At 36.7% G+C, this 11716-nt stretch overlaps 3 protein-coding genes across 4 annotated transcripts; 2 read left to right on the top strand and 1 right to left on the bottom strand.

Annotated features, from left to right (window-relative positions):
- Window positions 1–108: 108 nt before the first annotated feature.
- LOC128728879 (muscle-specific protein 20-like) lies at window positions 109–11107 on the bottom strand. Its single transcript, XM_053822529.1, has 4 exons — window positions 11084–11107; window positions 1602–1813; window positions 784–904; window positions 109–631 (listed from the first exon to the last, which is right to left on the bottom strand). The coding sequence occupies exons 1-4, from the start codon at window positions 11105–11107 to the stop codon at window positions 440–442; spliced, it is 549 nt and encodes a 182-aa protein (XP_053678504.1). The 3' UTR covers window positions 109–439.
- Window positions 3622–5670, top strand: LOC128728878 (muscle-specific protein 20). Of its 2 annotated transcripts, XR_008411052.1 has the most exons (4): window positions 3622–3834; window positions 4463–4783; window positions 4861–5397; window positions 5508–5670. XR_008411052.1 is itself a non-coding variant. In XM_053822527.1 (3 exons), exons 1-3 carry the CDS (start codon window positions 3829–3831, stop codon window positions 5041–5043), a joined length of 510 nt encoding a protein of 169 aa, XP_053678502.1. In that variant the 5' UTR covers window positions 3622–3828; the 3' UTR covers window positions 5044–5670. The 2 variants fall into 2 exon arrangements, 1 of the variants encoding a protein (XP_053678502.1); XM_053822527.1 differs by having other exon boundaries at window positions 4861–5670.
- Window positions 7737–9556, top strand: LOC128728877 (protein takeout-like). Its single transcript, XM_053822526.1, has 5 exons — window positions 7737–7853; window positions 7936–8028; window positions 8470–8620; window positions 8723–8856; window positions 8937–9556. Exons 1-5 carry the CDS (start codon window positions 7814–7816, stop codon window positions 9257–9259), a joined length of 741 nt encoding a protein of 246 aa, XP_053678501.1. The 5' UTR covers window positions 7737–7813; the 3' UTR covers window positions 9260–9556.
- Window positions 11108–11716: the final 609 nt, after the last annotated feature.

The raw sequence follows: 11716 nt of genomic DNA, 5'->3' as shown, positions 1-11716 counted from the left end.
TAGATAGACAAATTGTACTTTATTATTACAGAAAATGAATAATAGATAAGATTTCGAATAAGTTAGTATTGAAACAATGGAACTTGACAAAAATCATGCTTGGATTTTAGTATCGCGTTTCCATTAAAGATACCTGATACGTATTATGCAACCTGTAGGCTCCTGTATGAGTTTTACTAATTTAGGTGAATTCAACAGTATTTTGGCAATCATTCAACTAGGCTAGAGGAAATCGGAACGATGAGAAAAATAAATAATTTGTTATATAGTAAGTTTATATTCGCTTTACCGCCACCGGTGTCAATGTAGTGTATTTTTCGGCAAAAGCGGTATATAAAATCAAACAAATAGGATTATTCAATGCAAACAAAGTGGTTGATGTTTGGGAGGGTTATTCTCAAGCAAACGCTTTAATTGTAAGTGTTATTTTTGTCGAACACTATTTTCCAAGCAAGATTTTTCTGGTTGCACCAAAATTTAGACCAGCCTGTGTGGCACCCTTGTTCGATCCTGCTTGAAGTCCAATTAATCCCTCACCGGCACGCAACTGCTCCTCGGTAAATTCACGTCGATTTTCTTCAGCTGGACGTGGGCCGAGGTATGGGCCTCTAAATTCTGGATGTCTGTAGCACTGAAGTGAACAGACGAAACAGTGGTATTAAAAATAATATAGCATAAAATACATACAAAGTTAAAGTTGAGTTAACTACTTTCGTGAGCATAAAACAAAATTAATTAAATGGGCCACGGTATCGCAATAATTGTGGTAACGTAATTCCTTACCGCGCGCCCAACAGCAAATATAGTAGTCGTAACGAGAGCGACGTTTTTACGATCCCACAGGTCAGTTGTCTGGAAAAGGTCCACATCAGCTACGCCATACTTGATGCAGGCTTTTTGAAACCTATCAGCGAAACCAAATGAAATAGCGAAAATGACCAAGTGAGAATCTGAGAATAGACTGATGCTATACAATTCTATTGTTATAGACAATTTATTGTTTGACCGCTTCTACTTCTTCTTTATGCGAAATCGGACAATTGTTTGATCGCAAAAAAAATCTGCACATGAATGACGTTAATGGCAAAAATTTGTGTTGTAGCTCGAATTATATAGTCTACTGCTTGTGGGCAACATCTTTGTTTGTGATTTCTTTTCTATCGAAGAGACGTATTTAACTAATTAGAAGATATGTTTTTTTTGCTTGTACTACGTGCCAGTGCAACGACGTATTCCACACCGCAATAGTACTTAGTCCTCTATGCTAGGTGTTTTTCATGCGAATGTGCACAATGTGAGGCAATTCCTGACAATGAAAAACTTTTCATGCTGGTCTACGTTTCGCTAAAGTGTTAACGAATGATTCTGAATGTGGGGCATAACGGCACGGCATTTGCGACGCTTTGTAAAGCAGTGCAGTTTTAATCCAAATATCGCACTGTTTCATGTTTTTTTCTGGTACTAAAACTGGTATCTGTAACCAAGTTGTGTCGGTTTACACAAAACTGATTCCTTAGTAGTGACTTGGTTTTAGAAGGTTTTTTTTGTATATTGCATGTGGATAAACAGTTTTTAAAACAAGTACTCGGTTGCATACTTACTGGTTGATATTGTCCATCATCTTGTAATCCCCACCGGTGGTGTTGATTTTAGGTACAATACCGGGTGACAAGCGGTTCATTAACCGACATAGGAGGATGCCATCGCGTAAGCAGTCTTCGTACACAAGGCCTTTTGGAAACTTGTCTCCAATCATCGTCTCGATCCAATGTTGAGCCTCGCGTTCCTGATCACGATCGCGTTTACCTGCAACCTGTGCGTTTATGTGTCATTGATTAAGAAAAGAGCTTCATTTATAAATTGGGAAATTATGATAGATTTTTTTCAGTTCTTATGAAACTATCATTCTTTCATTCAATATTTTCTATTTAATTTTACACTCGCTTCATTTCTAGTAATTGTTCTATTTTTCTACACTTCTTTTTATAAAATTCTTATGCTTGGAAATAAGCAATGAAGTTTACCAAGTATTTGGATTGAATAAGGCTCCGTGAAACAAGATCATTGCTTAACTAAAATGCTCTCTGAAATTCGTTCGCCGATAACGATAAAGCTTTCTTATTTTGTATTTAGTTTCCATTTTTGTTGCTGTTACTGTATTTCACGACTGTAGTGCTATACTGTAAGTGTTTTCATGCATACGAAACATCCGCTACGGAGGTTAGCGTTCTGAAAATATGATTCGGTGCCGCATCGCTGACTGAATAACACGGTCATTGCTGGAATGGCTGATTAATTTAATCCATGTTGCTTTTACTTTAGAATCGCATCTGGCGAATATAAGGAAGGTAGTAAAAATGTAAAGCCGTCCAAAAATTCTAGCCTAATATTAAATAGACAAAAAAGGATATTGTTTCAACCATGTATTCAATTGAGGTCAATAACCATGCAAATATTTTATTCTTCATTATATATTGTTTTTGTACCTTGTAATAAATAGTTAAAATTCAGAGACTGATATTTCTAAGGCCAGTCTTAGCGAGCGTTTGGAGATGCGAGCTAGAAATGACATCAAACACCAAGATTCCCTTGCATTAAATGGACCTGTGACAGTTATCGGTGAATCGCAATACCAAATCGTTTGTGTCCCTGATATAAAATGATCTGCCTTTGTCCTAATTGGCAAATGTCCAGACTTCCGAGTAAATTTGATATAAACTATTGAGTAATGGATAAAAATTATGTACAATAATAGAATCAGTTGGAATGAAATATGCACTGAACCTTAGTAACGTGTGTATCTTTTGACGATTTGAATACTCTGGAATTGGATGTGTGTGATAGTATAACACATTCTGCTCCGGCAGCTTCTCATAAGTCGCAGTGTGTGGTTTGGTGTGGCGCATAATTATAAATAGTGCGCGTTGGTGCAATCGCCGACCATACGTCCAATATTGACGTCATCCAGTTGAATTATTAGAATATATGCAAAAAGTCGTAACCGTGTGTTTTTATTCTAGTTTCCTACCGGACGAGAATTTCTCAAGTGTTAAGTCATAAATCGCTTTGAACTGTATTGATGTTACAAACTGAGTTAAAAATCTTCGAAGTATGTATATATATATATATATATATATATATATATATATATATATATATATATATATATATATATATATATATATATATATATATATATATATATATATATATATATATATATATATGATAAGACTACGCATAGAGAAAGTTTTGCGCCAGTTTTGGAGAAGTATGGTTAATGATTCCCATCTGCGGTTTTAGTGAATATGAATTGCGCAGGCGCTCATTAACGATTGAATTATTCGGGCGCGTGCTCGTTCACCCCATTGCTCCTGGCTTTTCAATGTAAACGATTGTGAGCGATTTCAAGAGCGCTGCATTACCTTACTCCCCGATGGCGAACAGAACTTGGTGAGTGGGTGGCTAATGTCGTCATCGCTGTTAGTTACTGTAGCGTGAAAATTTCCCCAAAGAGGTACAAGCGCGCAGGTTCTCTGGATCACCAAACACCGAAAACCTGTTAGCCAAAACACAAAATTCGCTCACTCAAACATGAGGTACCACAGTCGTTCGGCAGTAGGCGCACAGTTAAGTTGTTGAATTTCTTAAGCAGTTTTGTTGAATTTTTCTTAGTCTACTTGACAACCTTGAGCGACTTGGGTTGTGTTGGCTATAAGTGTCTAGGTGTTGTAATTTAAGAGATCGTTTGTTATTTTACTTAGCACCAGTTTAGCCAGTTAGCGTCGTTTTTCATTTAGTCAATCAACAATATCAATCAAGAATAATATGGCGGTGCGTGTATTTTGTGTTGTTTGTTTTTATTATTATTTTGAACATTAATGTAAAAATTGAAAAGCTGCATCTACAGTTTTACCACTATTATCCCTTAAGGTCTTATAATTGTAGTTATACCTCAAGTCTGCAACGAAATAACTTGTTTTGTCAAGTTGATTTATTGCAATTGAGTTGGTAATTGGGTTAAGGATACAAGGATTTTACTAGGTATATTTGGAAATTCTGGAGATTTTTCCATTACCAATATAAAGATAACACTTAATTTTTATTATTGATAATAATAATAATTAATACTAAATTATAATTTTAACTGCGAGTTGTAGCATAAAAAACCTTAACACCCGCGTATTCTCGGTGATGGAAATTGCTCGAAATCCAAATAAACTTGGATGCGTGTACTATTTTTAGTCATGACCGCTTTTTCACTAGTGTAATAAAGAAAACAAAATGCCAACCGTCAAGATGTGTCGGAGGGCCCTTCTCTTTCTTCACTTCTTACCCGTATTACATGGAATCTTTTGAATTTTCTGTTGTATACGTCTGGGGTTGTAAATTAAACATGAAATGAAACTTTTTTCATCAAGAAGAAAACATTAAATGATTAGCCTTTCTGGTTTAATTCCAGCCACGAAACAAGGAACAAGAATCCGAAGTGTTGCAATGGATTAGCGATGTGTTGGGTGAAAAATTACCCCCCGGAGCGTATGAGGATGTCCTCAAGGATGGTGTTGTGCTGTGCAAGCTAGTCAATAAGCTTGCGCCGGGTTCTGTGAAAAAGATTCAGGAGCGTGGTACAAACTTTCAGTTAATGGAGAATATTCAGCGCTTCCAGGCAGCAATCAAAAAGTACGGCGTACCTGAGGAAGAAATTTTTCAAACGGCGGATTTATTCGAACGGCGAAACATCCCGCAGGTGACATTATGCCTTTACTCGCTAGGAAGAATCGTAAGTATATGCAATATACAATGTTAAATTCTTTATCAAAAGCCTAATTAATGTTCCAATTCGATCTTATTTCCTAGACTCAAAAGCATACGGACTACCATGGACCCACTCTTGGTCCCAAGATGGCAGACAAGAATGAGCGCAATTTTTCCGAAGATCAACTGCGTGCTCATCACGGAGAACTAAACCTTCAGATGGGTTACAATAAGGGAGCTTCGCAAGCGGGTCTAGGCTCATTTGGCAATTCCCGTCATATGTAGAATATTTGTCGTGTGCACTGGTGCTAAGTTTCATGAATGCATAAAACGCGGCATAATCGGCTATTCGGGAGGGTCGAGAAATAGAATATTTGTGTTTTACAGTGCACAATTATGTATCTTTAGCTATATGTATACATTCGCTGTTACAAAATCATCCGTTCGCAAACATTTGGGATTAACGATCTGCGTCGATCTGTCATGGGTGCATCATTGCTATTTTTAGACTAAAAACCGACAGTCGTTTGTAGTGGCGTCGTATATCTTTGGCACCTGTGGCTGTTCTTCGCACTCTCCTATACTCCTACGCGTGCACTTACTAACCTTCAAATTTAGGATCTGTCTGTAATCAAAAAGGTAAATCTATTATGAGCGCTTAGATACTTCTTGTTGTTGTTTTAAATAGCTGTTACTTCCAATACTTTTACTACTGTTGGTTGGCTTGATGCTCCTTTAATTTTTTTCAGCTCTAACGTTCTGGCAGAAGAATCATAAGCGCCACCAAGATCGACGATATCTTGTGTTGAGCGCAGTCATCTCTTAGGATGAAAATTTTATAAATACTTGCAGACATCTTTTTTTGTATGTGTAACAATAAATAATAACTCAATGGCTCTATTGGTTTGATCACTTTGTTTGGTCTTATTGAGTGTCTTTATTTTTATTAGTGTTCTACTTGAATAGAAAATTAGTAGAGTATAAGAGGAAAAGCTCATCTCATTTTGCATGTAACATAGTGTGCTGATAGTAGTTATTTTAATTAATATTTCTGCGTATCTGTCGTGATTTTGTGATCAATATGTTTTCGTAGTGGCCGTGATTCTTGAAATGGTAACTATATTAATCCTACTTTGCTGCCTATGTTTCTATTTGGGTGTAATATACAATTACGCAAAAAAATAACTACAGTACGTTAAAATGTTGTTTTGTGATGGTACATCTCGTAACTGTTAGTCAGGAAAGAGTAATAAAATGGTATAGTATTTTCACAACATGTCAACCAGCTCACGTGAAAAACACGTTACGAAACATGAGATCGAACGGACCATGACCGCCACGAGGTCACTCTAAACGATCGGTCTTGCATCAAGTCAAGAGACGATCAAAACGATATCTATGTCGAATGGCCGCCATCTGATGTCGAACAGTTTTCCCTCTCTGACAGTAAAATAGTACTGTGGGTGATATTCGAGCATTAAAAAAGTTATTTGCAAAGATACACACATCATACTTATCAATGGAAAAACAAATGAAGGACAAGTTTTAAAAAACGTTGTACTTCAAATGGTATAATAAGCAAGAGATTGGAATATCCGAAAAAATTGAGAATATGAAATTTTCCATGAAATCTTTTTTTTTAAATCTGTGTAAGTATAGACAAAAATATGAGCAAAAAGTATGCTATCCACACTTGTTGACATCAATGAATCGTTTCAATATACCAAGAACGTGCTCCTACGATTTTGTTGCATAATTTTTAATGCAACGACGCTTCTGATGCATCAACTATTGCCTGTTAGTTACGACTGCGTTTCCAGCCGTAACATAAGATTTACAACCTGTATGCTCTATCTCTCTCTCTTTTTCTTTCTCTCTCTCTATCGCTCGCTCTTGCACCATTCTTGAAACATATGCCCTCTCGAATAAAAAATCATGACTCATAGCGTATCTATTCTCAAGTCGACTGAAACTTGTCTCATCACAAATGGGCATATTTTTAGTTTACGTCTCAACAAGTTCCTGCTAAATTCTGTTGCAAGCCTTTGACCTTAGCTCATCGTGACTGGTTGGATTAGACTTACAGTGGTAGTAGTTGAAAAACATCGTATCACTCCGGAAATTGGATGCCCTCCTACGCAATCAGCGATGATGACCCCAAAAATGAAAAACATTTACTAAGGGAGCTTATTGAGAGTGAGGGAGGTAGGTTCAGAGAAGGAATGTAGTGATTGAGATAGGTGACAATTCTTTGCATTTATCTGGCATAAAACAGGGAGTGCAGATATTTCATAAACGTTAGAGTCTATGATTACGCATTAACTAACGTCACATCATCGTGACAGTGCGTACGCTGGCCGGGACGACAGTTACCCTTCGATTCTAATGGCTGGAGTTATGCCGCCAAGTGCTTCGTTGGCGACCGCAAGAGCGGTCTAACTTCTTACCCGCACTGCAACGGGGAAGGGATGCAGTTTTCGATTGAGGTTTAGTGAGAGTGAGTTGTTCTGAGAGGGTCAGTGCTATTCATGAGAGTGGTAAAGGTAAGGTGTGGAGGAGATAGACGGTAGTATCGTCGTTGTTGCTTGCATCGCTTGCACATACCAAAGTATATAAAGGTTGTATAAATTGTACTGCGTAATGATGCTAGGCTTGCAGACTTTATTTGCTTGATGTTGCTCACGGTTGTGCGGTTTTAAATACGCAGTCCAGCAAAAAGGTGTAACAGGGATTCTTGAATTGGTAGTACTTAGATTGTTGGGCGTTAGTTTTTATTTGAAAACTGTGTGTGTATGAGATAGATGTGCACATATTGAATAGAACTTGTACAGTGTTTCAGTGTTCCCTTCATAAGTGACGTCGAAAACCAAATTTTATGTTTTGTTGTAAAATTGTTCAATAATAACATTGCAGCTATACGCCTTACTTTATATAGTACGGAAACTACATTGAGCAAGCTATGCATTCTTTGTGTTGCATTCTTTTGATTAAAGGTCAACGATGGTTTTCTGTACCGTTTATCAGTTTGATTATTATTTCCTCCTTTGTTATTGGCATGCCAGCAGTTGCAGACCATTCACCATTTCAAATCAAACGTAGGTATTTAAATTGAAATTCAAATTAAAACTGATTTATTTTTACCCAAAGCTATACTTGCATATTCTTTTTGTATAATAGCCGAGTTTATCAAAACATGCCGCTTCGATCAAAAGGATTTTCTCAACTGTTCCACGGAATCTGTTCAGGGATTATTCGATAAACTTGTTACAGGTAAACTGCAATTAATTTTGCTGTGTTGCTGTATTTTTCGAGCTCAACCAAACGGTCAAGGTTGTAGAAAACTTAAGCTGCGGTAGTGCATTAGCTTTGCAGGTAATGGGCATGAGATGCTTAGTAGAAATAGTACTAAAGTGATAATTAGGATCGATATTCACAATAAGTGTTAATTAAATTGTGAATAATCCATCTGGAGCTAAGTGTTACGTTAGCAGAATCAAATGTGAAGATCAATTCAAAAGAAGCCATCTATCTTGAAATCTATTTTTATATTTTTTTCAAATATTTCTAACCCTGTAACCTCTCATCCAATTGATACCTTAGAGATAGCAGCATGAATGGAAACTAAAAAATAAAATTTTGAGACCAGCAAAACATGAACATAATTTAATAATATTTCATTTTTTGTTCGTAAATGTTTCATCAATTACGCAGGCATCGAAGGACTGGAACATGTTGGTACGATAGATCCCATGAAAATTAACAAAATAAGGATTTTGCAAGGTGATGGTCCAGTAAGTGTTAACGCATCTCTTTCCAAAGTGGTCGTTACTGGTTTTGCAAGCACCAAAGTGATCCGCAATGTGTAAGTATATTTGGCATATTCATTCTACTGTTGGGAATTGAAATGAAATCAGAAAGATTGAAAAATGTTTGTACTTCAATCAATTTCTCACACACAACTCAGCGTTAGCAAGAAGGATTTCGGGTGGGAGACACACATTCGTTTGCCAAAAATGCGGCTGGAAGGAAATTACCACATGCAGGGTCGAATTTTGGTAATACCACTGAACGGCCACGGAAAATGCTGGTTTGAGCCAAGTGAGTAATAACAGTATTACCTTTATGTCTGTTGAATTTGGCATGTTTAATGTTTTTAATCAACTCGTGTGCGCACACAGGTGGCATGGACATAGTTATGCGGACTTCCACTGACCTCTACAACAAGGATGGGCACGTGTTTTACAATGTGACGGCCACCAGGGTAGACTATACAATTTCAGGCTTGAGATTGCACATGGGAAACTTGTTTGAGGGCGTAAAAGTGCTTGAGGACAGCACTAATCAGTACCTAAACGACAACTGGCGACCGGTTTCCGAGGCGCTTAAGCCTATCATTGCTAAAACTATCGAAGATATACTGCTCGTCATCATGCAAAACATTTTTCATCAGATTCCAGCCGATTATTTTGTCCAGGATTTACCAGCAACTGGTTTATCATAATTTGCCTCGGGCCAACGGGAAAAAGCTCAAAGTACATCATATACAAAAAAATTACTAATACTAAAAATAGTATATGAAATTAAAAAAAAAATATACACACAAATTGCTACAGATATAAATAGAATGCATGTAGCATACAAGTGGCTTGTGATACCAATTGTTTACTTTTACCGTCGATTATACTTCATTTTTACCTAAAAATTACTACATAAGTCAAATAGTGGAAGCTGCATGGTAGTTGTTTAAAGAAAGAAATGAAGCAACAAATTCAATGAATAAAAATGTAATAAACAAAGAAACGAATAAACGATAAACCGAAAGAGGCATTTTGATTGCAAATGCTTTAGATTGAATACTATACTAATACTAATACTCTATAGTAAATAGAGTTAATGAATGGTTTTATTGAGATTGTGGTTATGACTCCTACATTTTTGGCGTCAAGGGACACTAAACTAAAATCTACAGCTCATTGATGGAAGAAAAAAGGAATGAACATATTTTCTTTATCAGAGTATTTCATTTTTAGGCTATCACGATATGTTAAAATAGCAAGAAACTCATGAGCCGAATACATCATACATATACATGTGCGAATCAACGGCATAAATATTCATTGAAAATCACCAATTACATTTAGCTTTCCCCATTCCAAATCGGTATTAATGCGTTTTATGTAAATCTCTCTGCTCGGTCGGCGATGAAGCGCAAAATGCTGCCATGCAGTGCTGCAGTACTTTCTGGGGCAATGGAAATCGTTCCATGTGCAAAGGTGGACGAGTTTCGAGATGAGCGGGAGGGAGAGCGAGATGAGAGCCTAATGATTGCGTATTACGCGTCACCCTTCACGCCCAGTGATTCGCGTTTGCCTCACGCCATTGCGATGCAAGTGGAGTCTAGAGGCAATCTGTACGGCGATCAGAATGAATTTTAAAAGAAAATAGTGCATCCCATTATCGGCGCTCTGCAAGCGATAATGTTTGCTTTCCCCATACCGTCATGCAAACACATAGTGAAATCGACAGTGCAAAACCGATTAAAAAGGAAATATCTGATTATTAGCTGTTTATAGATTGGTGAAAAAACGATCTTACGCTTTGTTAGATTGGGAGAAAACTCAGAAACTACTATAGTGTATAAAAAAGTAATGCTTCTGTTTCTCTCTTGTAGATGTTAATTAGGATAAACGGTGGGTGACGGCAAATTTTTCAGGAGGCCATGTCACCAAGTATTGGGTGACGGGAAAAACGCATGATTTTAAAATGCAAGTTTTGAGTATTGAAAACAGCTATTATTCCCAAATCTAAAATTTATTGACCAAACAGAAATTCGAATTAACGTATAGAAAGTCAAAAAATTATCACAAACGTAGAACGTGTAGAATTAGAGCCAGTTCAATCGTTGCTAACACATATGATCAAGAAACGCTTGAATCGTAGCATTCTGTGGAATTTCTTAATAAACGCTTGGTACACAAGGTGTTAACACTGCTGCTGTACATCTTTGATGTTCAACATATTTGGGATGGAAGCACCAGCGCTTAATTCGCTAAAGTGCGGATTGTGAATATTTTGACATTAAGAAAAAAGTTGCACTACTATTGGGTACGAATATATAAGAATAAATTCAAAAAATGAATAAATTTTTATTTACGATTTTTTTATTCTTTTAAACTCACCAAATGCCAAATCTTACCCTACAATTGTTGTTTAAGGCTTATTTAGCTGTATGCTACGTTTTGAAACATTACGTAATCATAATGATTTAATTGAAAGAAGCTTTAGCAGGTAATTGATATTTAAAAAAATATTTTGAATCACTTACCTGCCATAACGGACGTCCCGGCATGCTGATTGGAGTTTCTACAACAGTTACAGCTGATATAAAAACTGGCTGGTTATATCGTTCAGGACACTAGGTGGGAAAAGACGAACAATGTGGCTGTCCTTTTATGATACTTGAGCTTGGATTTGGGATTTGTTTGATAAGTTGTAGCTTGAAAGTTGGAACTTGTGTTGTCGATAATCACGTGCGTCCATTACAATATTTGTGCGAACACAGTAAAGATATTTAGCCGGTTTACCTGTAAAATTTTAAATTTAATTTCAGAAACCCTAAGACGTGCCTGAATGCAGAGAAATTTGTTGATTTAGGGAACATTTATCGGGAATACGAGCAGACTATATATTTTAATCAATGCGACCTGTAAGTCAAAACGATGCAGGAGACACCTGGTTACACTACATCTTATGCTATAGATAAAACTTAACGTTCATAATTGAGTGTATATGTACTTTCTCTAAAATTTATTTTGAATTGATGTTGTGGTAGTGTGGATTGTGAATAGTGATGCATGCTGGACTAAGGTAATCATGATGTAGATTACGCCTGCGCTAGAACGATACACCGTAATGTACATGCTAGAACACCTACATTAACCCACATTAACATACACAT

The sequence above is a fragment of the Anopheles nili genome, chromosome X, assembly GCF_943737925.1.
Source record: "Anopheles nili chromosome X, idAnoNiliSN_F5_01, whole genome shotgun sequence".
In the NCBI taxonomy this organism is placed as follows: Eukaryota; Metazoa; Arthropoda; class Insecta; order Diptera; family Culicidae; genus Anopheles; species Anopheles nili.
Note: the sequence above shows the minus strand (reverse complement) of the source record. Positions and strands in the feature narration are given on the sequence as shown.

What these genes read in the sequence shown, in the direction of transcription:
- LOC128728878 (XM_053822527.1), top strand. An exon ending in TTTACTCGCTAGGAAGAATC is followed by an intron (nt 4,784 to 4,860) that starts GTAAGTATATGC and finishes CTTATTTCCTAG; the next exon opens with ACTCAAAAGCATACGGACTA.
- LOC128728877 (XM_053822526.1), top strand. Translation starts at nt 7,814, where the DNA reads ATGCCAGCAGTTGCAGACCATTCACCATTTCAAATCAAAC. An exon ending in TTCACCATTTCAAATCAAAC is followed by an intron (nt 7,854 to 7,935) that starts GTAGGTATTTAA and finishes TTTGTATAATAG; the next exon opens with CCGAGTTTATCAAAACATGC. An exon ending in ACCAAAGTGATCCGCAATGT is followed by an intron (nt 8,621 to 8,722) that starts GTAAGTATATTT and finishes CACACAACTCAG; the next exon opens with CGTTAGCAAGAAGGATTTCG.
- LOC128728879 (XM_053822529.1), bottom strand. Translation starts at nt 11,107, where the DNA reads ATGCCGGGACGTCCGTTATGGCAG. An exon ending in ATGATGGACAATATCAACCA is followed by an intron (nt 905 to 1,601) that starts GTAAGTATGCAA and finishes TTTCGCTGATAG; the next exon opens with GTTTCAAAAAGCCTGCATCA. An exon ending in TATTTGCTGTTGGGCGCGCG is followed by an intron (nt 632 to 783) that starts GTAAGGAATTAC and finishes TGTTCACTTCAG; the next exon opens with TGCTACAGACATCCAGAATT.